Source organism: Mus caroli, unplaced genomic scaffold, assembly GCF_978045245.1.
Source record: "Mus caroli unplaced genomic scaffold, Mus_caroli_1 scaffold_13, whole genome shotgun sequence".
Lineage (NCBI taxonomy): Eukaryota > Metazoa > Chordata > Mammalia > Rodentia > Muridae > Mus > Mus caroli.
This window is the reverse complement of record NW_028227268.1, coordinates 19,549,143-19,563,716: the sequence shown is the minus strand read 5'-3', so window position 1 is coordinate 19,563,716 and position 14,574 is coordinate 19,549,143. Positions and strand designations below refer to the sequence as shown.

General features: G+C 50.0%; 1 protein-coding gene and 1 long non-coding RNA gene across 2 annotated transcripts; one reads left to right on the top strand and one right to left on the bottom strand.

The window, feature by feature from the left end:
• Positions 1–339: 339 nt before the first annotated feature.
• On the top strand, positions 340–3,437 carry LOC147001391 (uncharacterized). Its single transcript, XM_085829531.1, has 2 exons — positions 340–1,456; positions 2,937–3,437. The coding sequence occupies exons 1-2, from the start codon at positions 484–486 to the stop codon at positions 3,110–3,112; spliced, it is 1,149 nt and encodes a 382-aa protein (XP_085685657.1). The 5' UTR covers positions 340–483; the 3' UTR covers positions 3,113–3,437.
• A 5,855-nt stretch (positions 3,438–9,292) lies between these two features.
• Positions 9,293–12,156, bottom strand: LOC110304231 (uncharacterized). The gene is made up of 4 exons (XR_015044840.1): positions 12,010–12,156; positions 11,566–11,714; positions 10,660–10,728; positions 9,293–9,646 (listed from the first exon to the last, which is right to left on the bottom strand). It is a non-coding gene; the product is annotated as an uncharacterized LOC110304231 (long non-coding RNA).
• Positions 12,157–14,574: the final 2,418 nt, after the last annotated feature.

The window sequence follows — 14,574 nt, the reverse complement described above, 5'->3', positions numbered from 1 at the left end:
GAAGGACCCCTTGGAGGTACGTTTGTTTGTGTGAGTCTTGTATGTTGTCTGTTGTCTAAGTGTGTAAGTGTGAAACCGCTGAACTTGTGTCTTGGTTTTTCAATTCTGAGATTGTGGGTTTGAGTCCCACCTGTGTTACCAGTTCTGGTTTTCTGTATTCTGGCAGCTGCCACTGAGGACCGTAAGGACCCTAGTGGCTGTGGGAAGACGACGGTCTATTTCCCCACGGGCTGCACCCTTGGAAGACGTTCCGAGGGAGACCCTGGAGTGCCCAGGGTACGGAACAGTCAGGAGGACCTGGCTGTTGCCTGGCAGAGTGAAGAAGAGTGAGTGCTCTTCCTGCCAGAGGAGTGGACGCGGAATCCCACTCCGTCAGAGGTAGCGTTTGGCTGGTTGTATAAGTCCAGACGCGGACGAGTGTGTTTGGATGTCTTAGTGTTTTCCGTCTCTGTCATTGTGTTGTGTTTATTCTTATTCTTCACTATGGGACAGACCGTGTCTACTCCTTTATCTTTGACTAAGGACCATTGGACGGACGTTAGGGCTAGAGGACGAAATTTGTCAGTAACAGTGAAAAAAAAGCCATGGATGACTTTCTGTTCCTCAGAATGGCCTGTTTTTGGAGTAGGTTGGCCAGCAGAAGGAACTTTTTACTTACCCACCATAAGGGCTGTGAAGGCCATTGTTTTTCAGGAGGGGCCAGGATCGTATCCAGAGCAGCAACCGTACATCACGGTATGGGAGGACTTGGCACGCTACCCACCCCCGTGGGTTCGCCCATTCCTCCCGCCTCTCCGCCCTGGCACCAAGATTCTAGCCATCCGAGAAAATGGTGAGAAAGAGAAACCGAAACCACCGCTCGGGGGAGATGATGACCGCAGCACACCAGTGACGAAACCCCCCAAGATCTATCCAGAGATTGAAGAACCCCCTGAATGGCCCGACACCCCTCAACCCCCACCATATGCTTCCCAGCCCCAACCTTCAGCTCCCTCCGGACCCCTGCCTCAGGCCCCGGCCGGAGGAGGGGGTCCCTCCACAGGAACAAGGAGCCGGCGAGGAGTCACCCCTGAGGGGCCTGCGGATTCAACCGTGGCGCTCCCCCTCAGGGCTATTGGGGCTCCCCCTGCCGATCCGAACAGTCTACAGCCCCTACAGTATTGGCCTTTTTCCTCTTCTGACCTCTATAACTGGAAAGCTAATCACCCCCCTTTTTCAGAGAACCCTGCAGGACTCACTGGGTTGGTTGAATCATTAATGTATTCACACCAGCCGACCTGGGATGACTGCCAGCAGCTTCTGCAGACTCTATTCACAACCGAGGAGAGGGAGAGAATTCTCCTTGAGGCTCGGAAAAACGTCCGAGACGAGGCTGGGCGCCCTGTCCAAACTCCAGCTGAAATAGATGAAGGATTCCCGCTAACCCGGCCCCGATGGGATTATAATACGGCACCAGGTAGGGAACGACTGTCCAATTATCGCCGGGTCCTAGTGGCGGGTCTCAGAGGTGCTGCCCGGCAGCCCACAAATCTGGCCAAGGTAAGAGAGGTTATGCAGGGAGCAACTGAGCCCCCCTCAGTCTTCCTCGAAAGGCTCATGGAGGCTTATAGGAGATATACCCCATTCGACCCCACGTCTGAGGGTCAAAGGGCCTCAGTAATTATGGCCTTCATTGGCCAGTCGGCTCCTGACATTAGGAAGAAGTTACAGCGAATTGAGGGCTTGCAGGATTACACCATAAGAGATGTAGTTAGAGAGGCAGAGAAAGTGTATCATAGGAGAGAAACAAAAGATGAAAAGTTAGAGAGAGAGAAAAGAGAAAAAAGAGAGGATGAGGATAGGAGAGACAGGAGGCAAGAAAAGGTTTTGACTAGGATCCTGGCCGCAGTAGGAGAAAGAGATAACGGAAGAAAAGGTAGACAGTCAGGGTACCTGGGAGACAAAAGACAGCAGGGACCAAGGAGACCCCGAGAAGGCAGGCAGCGCCTGGAGAGGAACCAATGCGCATATTGCAAGGAAATGGGCCACTGGAAGAGCGACTGTCCGAAAAAAAAACAAGAGGTAAAGGTACTTTCTCTTGGAGAAGATGAAGACTAGGGGGAACGGGGCTCGGACCCCCTCCCCGAGCCTAGGGTAACCTTAAAAGTGGAGGGGACCCCTGTGGACTTTCTAGTTGACACGGGAGCCGAATTTTCAGTACTCAAAACACCTCTAGGAAAAGTGAAAAAAAATGAAAAAACCTTGGTGATTGGGGCCACGGGACAAAAGTTGTATCCATGGACCACATCCCGAGTAGTAGACATAGGGCGAAATCGAGTAACTCATTCATTTCTAGTCATTCCAGAGTGTCCTATGCCTTTATTGGGGAGAGACTTACTAACCAAGTTAAAAGCACAAATAACTTTCACCTCTCATCGACCGGAGGTTTTCTGGGGAATAAAAGTGCCCCAGACTCTAGAGCTGTCTTTACAACTAGGAGAGAAATATCGACTTTACCAAAATAAAGTAAAGCCCCATGAGGGATTACAGGACTGGTTGAATCGATACCCTCAGGCATGGGCAGAGACGGGAGGAGTGGGGATGGCAAAACTGGTCCCCCCCGTGGTGATTGAACTTAAGTCTGGGGCCACCCCTATAGGGGTCCGACAATATCCCATGAGCAGAGAAGCTCGAGAGGGTATACGCCCCCAAATCAACAAACTGCTCCAACAAGGGATTTTGGTTCCATGCAAATCCCCTTGGAACACTCCTCTACTTCCAGTAAAAAAACCAGGGACCAGTGACTACCGTCCAGTCCAGGACCTTAGAGAAGTCAATAAGAGAGTTCAGGACATACACCCCACGGTGCCAAATCCTTATAACCTCCTCAGCACCTTGCCACCTGGTCGGACATGGTACACAGTCCTGGATCTCAAAGACGCTTTTTTCTGTTTGAGGTTACACCCCAACAGCCAGCCCTTGTTCGCTTTCGAATGGCGAGACTCCGAGAGTGGACAAGCCGGACAGCTCACATGGACGAGGCTGCCTCAGGGATTCAAGAACTCGCCCACTTTGTTTGATGAAGCCCTACACCGAGATCTTGCTCTTTTCCGAGCCAATAACCCACAGGTGACTCTTTTGCAATACGTAGATGACCTGCTCCTAGCTGCAGAAACACGCGAGGACTGTGAAATTGGGACCCATAACCTCCTGGGCGAGTTAGGTAAGCTGGGGTATCGGGCCTCTGCTAAAAAGGCTCAGTTATGCCAGATAGAAGTGACCTACCTAGGATATGTCCTGAGAGATGGACAACGGTGGCTCACAGAAGCCAGAAAACAAGCTGTTATGCAGATCCCGGCCCCTACTACTGCTCGCCAGGTAAGAGAGTTCCTGGGGACTGCCGGGTTTTGCAGACTCTAGATTCCCGGATTTGCCTCACTGGCAGCTCCCTTGTATCCACTAACCAAAGAGAAAGGGGAATTCACCTGGACCAGGAAACATCAGCTAGCCTTTGAAACTCTCAAAAAGGCACTGCTGCAGGCTCCGGCATTGGCCCTGCCAGATTTAAACAAACCTTTCACCCTATACATTGATGAAAGAAATGGAGTGGCAAGGGGAGTTCTTACCCAGGTTTTGGGACCATGGAAGCGCCCGGTAGCCTACTTATCAAAGAAACTGGACTCTGTGGCCAGTGGATGGCCCTCCTGCCTGCGAGCGATAGCAGCCACGGCTGTGCTAGTAAGAGATGCTGACAAACTGACTATGGGCCAGAATGTTACCATAGTGGCCCCACACTCTCTTGAGAGCATCGTCAGGCAACCACCGGACCGCTGGTTGACCAACGCCCGAATGACGCATTACCAGAGCCTATTGCTGACAGAGCGAGTAAGTTTCGCACCCCCAGCCATTCTCAACCCTGCCTCCTTACTACCTGAGGCTGACGAGGCCCCTGCACATAAGTGTAAAGAGATACTGGCAGAAGAGACTGGAATCCGGCCAGACCTCACAGACCAACCTTGGCCAGGGGCGATGACTTGGTTCACAGACGGAAGCAGCTTTGTGGTAGAAGGTAAGCGGAGGGCTGGGGCAGCAGTAGTAGATAGAAAGTCTGTCATATGGGCCAGCAGCCTGCCAGAGGGTACATCAGCTCAAAAAGCAGAACTAATCGCACTAATTCAAGCCTTAAGGCTGGCAGAAGGAAGGACTCTTAATGTCTATACTGACAGCCGGTACGCTTTTGCCACGGCTCATGTTCACGGAGCAATATACCGACACCGTGGACTGCTGACGTCTGCCGGCAAAGATATCAAAAATAAAGAAGAAATTCTCAGCTTATTAGAAGCTGTTCATCTGCCCCGTAGGGTGGCAATTATCCATTGCCCAGGACACCAGAAGGAAACTGGGCCCGTTGAAAAAGGAAATCAAATGGCAGACCAAGAAGCTAAAAAAGCAGCCCAAGGGCCAATGACTCTGGTGGTGAGAACCCAACAGCCCACTGCTGAGGAAATTAATAAAAGAACCCTCACAGAAGAAGAGGGGCAAGATTACTTAGCTAACATACACCATCTGACTCATTTAGGAACTAAAAAAATACTAAAATTGGTTAGTAAGTCCCCCTATTACATTCCTGGATTAAAGAGAATTGTGCAGGAGATAGTAAAAAACTGCCGTGCTTGTGCACTTACCAATGCTGGGTCTAGCAGGCTCCAGGAAGGAAAACGACTGCGAGGAGACAGGCCTGGAGCCTACTGGGAAACTGACTTCACTGAGGTGAAACCGGCTAGGTATGGAAATAAATATCTCCTAGTTTTTATAGACACCTTCTCAGGATGGGTCGAAGCGTTCCCCACCAAGAAAGAAACAGCTAATGTAGTGGTCAAGAAGATACTTGAAGAAATCCTTCCCCGCTTTGGGATACCTAAGGTAATGGGGTCAGACAACGGACCTGCCTTTGTCTCCCAGGTAAGTCAGGGATTGGCCAGGCAACTGGGGACAAATTGGAAATTACATTGTGCATACAGACCCCAGAGTTCAGGACAGGTAGAGAGGATGAACAGGACGCTAAAGGAGACTCTGACTAAAATAGCCTTAGAATCCGGTGGAAGCGATTGGACAGCCGTTCTCCCTTATGCCTTGTTCAGGGTTCAGAATACACCTGGACCCCTTGGCCTAACTCCATTTAAATTAATGTATGGGGCACCCCCACCCATTTTTATGACTGTAGGGGATAAGAATCACCCGGATGTGTCTTTCTCTCCTTCTTCTAGTCTTTTGGCTCGATTAAAAGCTCTCGAAATAGTAAGAAAAGAGGTCTGGGAACAGCTAAAAGAAACCTATGTTGCTGGTGACACACAGGTGCCGCACCAGTTTGAAGTAGGAGACGCAGTCCTGGTGAGGAGACACCGAGCGGGAAACCTAGAACCGAGGTGGAAGGGACCCTACTTGGTGCTACTGACAACGCCCACCGCGGTCAAAGTGGAAGGAATCCCCACTTGGGTCCACGCATCCCACGTCAAGAGAGCACCCCCTGGAGTCAGCCATGATGAGTGGACTTTGGAGAAGACTACTAACCCTTTTAAGTTGCGCCTGCTTCGTAAGAGCGATCCCAAAGGACTTCAACCCCCACAGTCCTGTTCAACAAACGTGGGAGGTACTCAATGAGGGGGGTAGGGCTGTGTAGACAATCGCCGAGGTACACCCTCTGTGGACTTGGTGGCCTGATCTTTTCCCTGACATCTGTAAGTTGGCTATAGGAGCCCCTCCTGGATGGGACTTGGAGGGGTACTCTGACATTCAGAGGGCACCTTTAACACCCCCTCCGTACGTAGAAAAACATTCGAGAGACCCATGGGGTGGTTGCTCTAACCAAAGGGATAGAAGTATGCTTCGAACCCATCCCTTCTATGTCTGTCCCGGGCCCCACCGAAGTCAATCCCTTAATCCAACATGTGGAGGTAAGGCTGACTTCTATTGCAAGAGCTGGGGTTGCGAGACTTCAGGTACAGCCCACTGGAAGCCCTCCTCAAGCTGGGACTATATTAGAGTAACAGCCAACTATTCCCTAGCGTCTTATGTACCTGGAAAATTCGACCTAGACGAGTGTACTGACTGGTGCCATCCGCTCCGTGTCACCTTTACTGAACCAGGAAAAAGAGCTCTGGGATGGACAAAAGGGTATACCTGGGGTCTTAGGATTTACAAGGAAAGATATGATGAGGGATTATTGTTCACCATCAGACTAAAAGTAGAGACCCCCTACAATCCTTTAGGCCCCCCAACCAAGTCCACACCCCTCACCCATACTATTCCTCAGCCTACTCCGGTGATTGCGGACCCTCTTAGTATGGCTGCTACCACCCAACCTCCCACTCCTCAGGTACCTCTAATTATTACCCCTGAGATTCCTTCAATAAGACAGAAGATGTTTAACCTAGTGAGAGGAGCCTTTTATGCCCTTAATAGAACTGATCCAAGGGCTACTGAGGACTGCTGGCTATGCCTGACCTCGGGTCCGCCTTATTATGAAGGAATTGCTTTCAATGGAGATTTCAACAGAACCAGCAGCCATACTTCCTGCTCTTGGGGAACAGGACAAAAACTGACCCTGACTGAAGTATCTGCGAGGAGTCCAGGTCTCTGTATAGGCACCCCACCTTCCACTCACAAACACCTATGCGGACAAATTCAGTCCGTGTCCAAAACGGAAGCTAATTACTATCTTGTACCTTCCCCGGTTGGATGGTGGGCTTGCAATACAGGACTTACTCCCTGTGTATCAACTAAGGTTTTTAATTCATCTCATGATTTTTGTGTCATGATCCAGCTGTTACCCCGCGTATATTATCACCCTGCATCCAGTTTAGAAGAAAGCTATGCTGGCCGGCGGTCGAAAAGAGAACCAATTACTTTAACCCTGGCTGCATTCTTGAGAATAGGTATGGCAGTAGGAGTGGGGACAGGAGTGTCAGCTTTGATAGAAGGAAGACAGGGAATTCAGTCTTTGAGGGATGCTGTCAATGAAGACCTAGCGGCAATAGAAAAGTCCATTGACGCTTTAAAAAAATCTTTGACCTCCCTGTCTGAGGTAGTTTTGCAGAACAGGAGAGGTCTTGATTTGTTGTTCCTAAAGGAAGGAGGACTGTGTGCTGCCCTTAAAGAAGAGTGCTGCTTCTATGCAGATCATACAGGAATAGTTAGAGACTCTATGCAGAAACTGAGAGAAAGATTAAAGCGAAGGAAACGGGAACGGGATGCTCAACGGGGGTGGTTTGAGTCGTGGTTTGAATCACGACCATCTTGGATAACTTCTTTGATTTCCGCTGTAGCTAGACCAATCCTTATGATATGCTTAGCTTTAGTTTTCGGCCCCTGTATAATAAATAGAAGAATGGCTTTTATCCAGAGTAGAATTGATACAGTAAAACTCATGGTTCTTCAAAGGCAATATCAACCTATAGTTCAGGTAGATGAAGAGTTAGGGGACACCAATCTCTAAAATTCTATGATTAGAATTAGTCTAAACAGAAGAAGAGGGGAATGAAAGGAAATAAAACTTGAGACCTGTGATTCATGTAATGTATGTCAAATAGCCCAAAGAGTTGTTTGTGAGCTTTGAAACCTGGGGCTGAGAACATAGCAGAACAGACCAGGACATGCCCGGGCAGGCCCATCGCTTCCCTATCTCCCACCCCTCTGACCTCAGGCTGCTGATGTTTAAATGGACCAATCATGTGAAACCGCGCCAATTCCTCCCCCAGCCCCACTCCTTTTCTATAAAAACCCCTAGCTTCCAAGCCTCGTGGTCGAATCCACTGTCTCCTGTGTGAGATACGTTTCGACCCGGAGCTCCGCCATTAAAATACCTCGTGTTGTTACATCAAGGTGTTGTGTTCTATTCGTGATTCTTGGGTGCACGCTGAATCGGGAGTTGGGTGGGGGTTTCCCCACTAGGTTCTTTCACATGTACACACACACACACACACACACACATACACAGAGTACAGGTATCTTTGGAGCCCAGAGGCATTGGATTCCCTGGAGCTGGAGTGACAGATGGTTGTGAGCTGCCCTGGTAGTAAAGGGAATCGAACTCAGATACTCTAGAAGAACAGACAATGCTCTTTATCACTGACCCATCTCTCCAGCTCCTCCCACAATTTTAAAAATGGGCTTTTAGTACCTGGACTTGTTGGACCCAAACAGGCTCTACATATTATTCAATATCCTTTTTAAATTTTATTATTACCTTGCATATGAAATGCATGTGCCTATGTGTGCACACGTCACAGCATGTGGGCAAAGATTAGAGAACAGCTTCCTGTAGTCAGTTCTCTCCCTCCACCCTTTACAGGTGCAGAGGACTGGTCTTTTGCGGTGTATTGTAATGCAAAGTGTGGCCCCCAAGACCTGGTTGCCCCAGAAATACAAGAGTCTGTACATAGACCCAAGTGACACTATGTGCCCTTGTAACCAAGTTGTTTTGATTGGTAAATAAAGATGCTGACAGCCAATAGCTGGGCAGGAGAGATATAGGTGGCTTTTATGGTTTTCGGGCTGGGGGTAGGGGTTTGTTGAGGGAGAACCAGGAACTGGAGAAGAAGGTGAGGAGAAAGGAGAAGCCACCATGGGCTAGGTGCGCCATGAAAACGTGACCCTGAGGGCTGCCCAGTTGGAGTTATGAGCAGCCCAGATGAAACACAGTAAGTAATAACTCAGGGTTATTAATAGGGTAGTAGATTTTAATAGCATAGAGGGTAGATATCTGCCCAGCTCCTGTGCTGTTTAAGGCTTATTGTAAATAATAAAAGTTGTGTGTCATTATCCGGAGACTAATGACCAGGGTAGAAACCCTGGATTGAAGTTAAAAATTTTTACAAAAACATCGGCTCCAGGGATTGAACTCAGGGCCGACTGCCTCTACCTGCTGCCAGCCATCTTTTGAGCCCCACTGTGCAATATCTTGGGGGTTTTAGTAATAGTATTTTGTTTTATTTTTGAGATGAAGTCCCACCATGTAGCCCTGGCAGTCCTTGAATTGTCTCCGTAGAGCTGGCTGACCTCAAACTCCTAGAGGAGCCTCCTCTGCCTCCCCAGTGCTGGGATCAAAGGCCCGCACCAGCACCACCACACCCAGCGGCTGTTCAGTATCTTACCCACTTGTAAGTATGAGTCACGAGCACACAACTGACCAAACAGAGGTGCTGTGAAGGCAAAACTAAATTCCAACGACAGTTTAAAGGAGGAAAACGAAAAAAAAAAAAAGCAAATTTAGCACTAATCATTTTATATTGATTACATATGAAAATAATTTACATCATTGGATTAAATATTATTAAGGTTCATCTCACTTGTCTTAATGTTTTTTCTTTCTGTTAAACTACGTGGCTACTAGAATATTTTAAATATCCCCGGTGACTCGAATTCCTTCTCTCTGAGTCAGCGTTACTCTGGGGGCTGTCTGCTCAGTAAGGGTCGGGATGATTCAAATATGAGACGAGCACCCCTTAGTATCCAGGAGAACTGCTTCCAGCAACTCTGTGGGTATCAAAATCTTCAGGGGCTGAAACCCTTCATATCAAAATGATGTGCTATTCGGGTACAGCCGGTGCAGATCTTCTTGGAAACGACCAATCCCGCCTGCCTGCAAGTGCCGTGGAGGTAACCGTTACTGTTTATGGAGGAAAACAAGGAACAAAGGATGTTTAGTGCAGACACAGTCTCTAAAAAAACCAAAAAAATATATAAATAAATAAAATAAAATAAATAATTTTTTAAGAGATACACACATTTTTTTTCCCCTCATAATATTTTAGACCCATGTTTGGTTGAATACTTTGTAGGGGAGTCTGGGGATAAAAGATCTGGGGCGACTGTCATATTAAGACCATGGAATTAAGACCAGAGAACTCCTGGAGAATGCTGGACGCTGGTGTTGCTGTCTTAAGGTCCACAGTGTTCTAAAAGTCCAAATATGGTTCTGGGGAGAAGAGCAGTCAGAAATCAGAGGAAGGAAGAGGGTAAAGCCAGCAGGAAGCCCGGGCACCTGGTGAGGCCACACAGCCTTCAGATGGTCTTCAAGGCATAGAATTCCAGACTTCCCAAGGTGGGGAGTGATAGGCTGGGCCATGCTAGGTCAGGTGGAGAGAGGAGAGGGGTCTGTGAATGACATACTAGCCCGTCCCCTCGTCCCCTCTGCTCTGGTATCTGCTGCCTCAGGTCTTTCTTCTAGCCCGAGGGGAACACAACGCAGGGATGCTGTAAGGGCTGGAGGACTGCTCTCCAGGAGCCATCTCCTGTAGCCTTACAACTGCTTCCTGCCCAAAGCTACCTTCCTTTCTGGGGAATCGGGTGGCCATGAAGGCTTCACAAGCCGAGGCACCCAGCTCCTCCGTAAGCTGAAGGACCCCAGACGTCTAACCCACCCAGGGCCTTCCGAGGGAGGCACTGATATCTGGGAGCTCCCAGGGCAGGGCTGGGGGAAGGAACAGAAGCTTCGCCTCACCCTAAGGTTAGGGCGTCAATCCCAGCATGCCTCCTTCCTTCCCACAGTTTCCGCTTCCACCCCTGACCTCTGACAACTGTCACTTCTGCCCACCCCTCTTTCTGCCCACCCTCACCCCTGCCCACCCTCATCTCTTCCCACCCTCACCTCTTCCCACCCTCACCCCTGCCCACCCTCACCTCTGCTTAGGAGCTCATTTTCCTTCTTCCACTAACCCAGCTCTTTTCCCAGACAGCGCTTGGGAATTTCTGAAGAGAAAGAAGTCTTTAACCCCCATAGGAAAGAATCTCCAGGCTTCCTGGGGCCGCACCCACCTCCCCTCTGAGAGTAGAACTGCAGTTGTGCCCTTTCTGATTTGGGAGACCAGGTCCCAAGGTTTTATTTTGACTTTTTAAATTAATTATTTATTTATTTGTGTGTGTGTGTGTGTGTGTGTGTGTGTGTGTGCGCGCGCGTGCGCGTGTGCGCACTACATGTGTGTACATGATGGAGACTGGAGGACAATTATGGGAACTGGTTCTTTCCTACCGTATGGACTCAAGGGATCAACTTCTAGCCATCAAATTTGACGGCATCTCTCCTGCTCAGGGCTTAGAGTTTTGAGAGCCCATCAGAGATTGGCAAAAAGGAGCCGGCTCTCAGATGAGCACACTGCTGTGCACTGTAATTCCAGCACTCTGTGTGCGCTACAAAGGGAGACCCTGCATCAAAACAAACAGCATAGTTCACATAGGGGGTCTCTGCACTTCGGAAGCAGAGGCAGGAGGATCATCATGAGTTCCAGACCGGCATGAAGCCAGTACAAGAGCCTGTGTCAAAAATAAGCCCTATTCCCCAAAGCAGCCAGACCTTTCTTTTTTGTTCAAACAAAAAGGCCAGCCCATTCTCCATGGGGTTCCTGCTGGACTTCTAAGTCAGCTCTGCCCTTACTCCTGTTATAAATTCTAAGAACCCCTGACTTCTCCTGTACTGGAGGCTGATATGAACTCAGGGAGGCTAATCCCTCAGCCCCCCACCCCACCCCCGTCCCATCCCGTCCGGACACACCCCTTTATTGACCAACAGGATCCCAGAGTGTTGTATACCTCGCTCCACTCCTCACAAAGATCTTGAAGGCCTGAGAATTCCCTCCGAACATGGATTTGCAACCCCAGCGGACACTGTCTGTCTGTCCCAGCGACTGTGCACGCCCTTCTCGAGGCCTGCGAAGTTCCTACCGTACCGAGGGCGCCCCCTAGTGGAGACAAGAAAAACCCATCAGAGACGTGGAAGGAAAGGGGAAAACCCTGGAAGGAAGCAATGTGTGTCAAAGGCTTGGAGAATCACCTAGCGAGACCGTCCCTCTTTCTCGCTCTCCTCCCTCTAGATTGGGGGTGAGCCTAGTCCCTGTCTGGTCGAAATGTGAGAGATCGAATCTTCTGTGATCAAGTTGCGAGGAGAGAAAAGCTAGCCGTCCCCAGTTCCTCCTCCCTGCTACCCCCACCCTCCCTCCTACCCACCTCCTTCCCAGGGGATCTCTTATTAAAAACCTCTTTTCCTTTGGTCGTTCTTCCTGATTTGGAGAGGGGATGGCTCAGGAAGGGAGGAGGGCTGCGGCAGTGTGGGTTTGCTTTGGGGTCCTCCAGCTTGAGCAAGCCCAGCCCTCCCTCCTCTTCCCCACTCCCCACCCTCGAGAGTTCTTGATTTGGCTCCTCTACGTGCTTCCTTCTTTGGCGAACGCCCGTGTCCCGGCAGGACAAGGCTGGAAAGAGCAGAGAGGACTCAAGGAGGGAACCAGAGAGACTCCAGAAGGTTGAAGGCTGGAATTAGGGGGTGAGGACCCGCGTCCTTCGAGCCTTGAGGGGCATATGCAAAGAATTGCTAATTGCAACTAAACGAGGCCTCGGCGTGGGGGAAGGGGCAGCCCGGGCTGTCAGGGGCTACCGCCTCTTTGAGTGCCCGGGTAAGGCCAGGCCAGCCCGCTCTTCTCATGTAAAGCAGCTTTTTGTCTGGGGGAGCCAGGGCTGGGGCCAGGGGCTGGGGAAGGGGCCCAAGCCTTTGGCAAGTTTCTTGTTCCCCAGAAAGGGAGAAGGGTGCCTAGGCCTCCTTGGAGTGAGGACGCCCCCTCCCACTAACTCCTCCACCCCTGTCCCTTCTCAAGCTTTTTATGTGGGGGTTGATGGGGTGCTGCCCAGCAGGAGGGGGTGGGCCTGGGATCCTAGCACACACACACACACACACACACACACACACACACACACACACACCCCTTGCTAGGCTGTGGGAAAGGACTGAGCACAAAGGAAAGGGCTGGCCTAGTGAGTTGGGAGACAGGGCAGCTCTGGTCCAGGGACATCCTGAGCTTGGAGGATCAGCCCCTTCTCCCCGAAGGATGTCCTCAGGAGTTACCCACGTGTTATCTGGTTGCCCGAGTCAAGTAGACCTTCCCTGTTTGTCTGCAGGAGATGGGGTGGGGACAGGATTTTAGCCTGCTTCCTAACAGACTATGAGAGGAGATATCTTTGCTAAAAACAAAAACAAAAACTGAGACTTGAGCTGCAAGCACTTAATCCCAGATACTAGGAAGACTGGGGCAAAAGAATCACTTGGCCTAACAAATAGAAGCCTGCCCAGGCAACTTAGTGAGACCCTAGCCTCAAAAATAAATAAATAGGGGCTGGAGAGATGGCTTAGCAGGTAACAGCACTGACTGTTCTTCCAAAGGTCCTGAGTTCAAATCCCAGAAATCAGATGGTGACTCACAACCATCCGTAATGAGATCTGACTCCCTCTTCTGTTGTGTCTGAAGACAGCGACAGTGTACTTACATATAATAATAAATAAATCTTTAAATAAATAAATAATAGTAACAATAATAATCGTGATATTGAGGCTTCTGGTCTATGGAACCAATACGATTGATGGTTTGGTTTTTGTTCTGAGTTAAGTTCCCACTATGTAGCCTTTAACTTCTGATTCTCTTGCTTTAGTCTGCTCATTAGAGCCTACACCATGCACTGTTTAAGATCCTGGCCGCAGTAGTCCAGAACTCAGGAGATAGAGACAGAAGGATCTCTGCGAGTTCAAGGCCTGCCTGGTCCTCATGAGTTCCGGCCTGGCCAGGGCTCCATGGAGAGACTCTTGTGAAGATGGAAGGGTTTGTTCTCATACACAGGTTGCCGGGATAGCTCAGTCGGTCAGTGCCTGCCTAGCATTCACAAAGCCCCAAGTCTGATCTCCAGCACCACATATAACCAGGAATGGTGGAGCTTTGTGAGTTCAAAGCCTACCTGGTCTGTTGGACCTTCGGAGGTCCTGATACCAACATGGTCTACATAGTGAGTTTCAGGCCAGCCTGGTCTACGTAGAGAAACCCAGTCTGGAAAGAAAATACTACAAAACAAGCTTCTACTACTTATGTTGTTCCCAGTGGTGGCCTCAGAGCTCCCATCCTACAGACTAGAGAAACAGAGCCCAGCAGTGAACCAGTCCCGAAGAACAGACCCAGTTCAAGGGCTCCGGGAGAGTTGGATAAAATCACTGGAGAGGTTGTTTATTTTCCTATGAGATGTCCACTGGTTCACTCAAGCAGGGCTGCTCTTCCTTCCTCCATTTTGGTGCTCTTTGGTCCGTCTCCTCGTCACCATATGTCACTCTGTCTGGGCCCCTCAGCCAGGTGGGAGATGCGGACTTGCAGTCCCAGAATACCCAGGGATTCTTGTCTCAAAGTGTCTTTGGCCAAGGGGCTCTGGCATCTGGCCAGTGCCTTTCTCCCTGCTGGACTGGCTCCCCACAGGCCCCTAATCCATCTCACGCAGCAGGAAGCCCTTAAGCTCCCTTTTCAATGGCCTTCCCCAGCCTGCTGTGGGCTCTGAGCCTTTCTATACCACCCTTGGCAGGAGCTATGTTATACAAGCTGGACAGAACTGCCCTTGGAAAGAGGTCATCTTGCCCCAAGCGGCTTCCTGCTCCTGGCTGGCTGGCTGGCTGCCTCTCTGCTGTTGCCTGGTCCTTTCCCCAGGGTCACCCTTCTAGTACGTTGCCTGGGCATCTCATGGCGCAGATAGCCCTGGCTAAATCACCATCAAAGTTCCACACGGTTCAGGCGGGGTAGA

Bases quoted from the DNA above. Each gene is read 5' to 3' on its own strand.
- LOC147001391 (XM_085829531.1), top strand. From the start codon at position 484: ATGGGACAGACCGTGTCTACTCCTTTATCTTTGACTAAGGACCATTGG. The intron at 1,457-2,936 runs GTAGGGAACGAC...TTTCTGTTTGAG, and splicing joins GGATTATAATACGGCACCAG to GTTACACCCCAACAGCCAGC.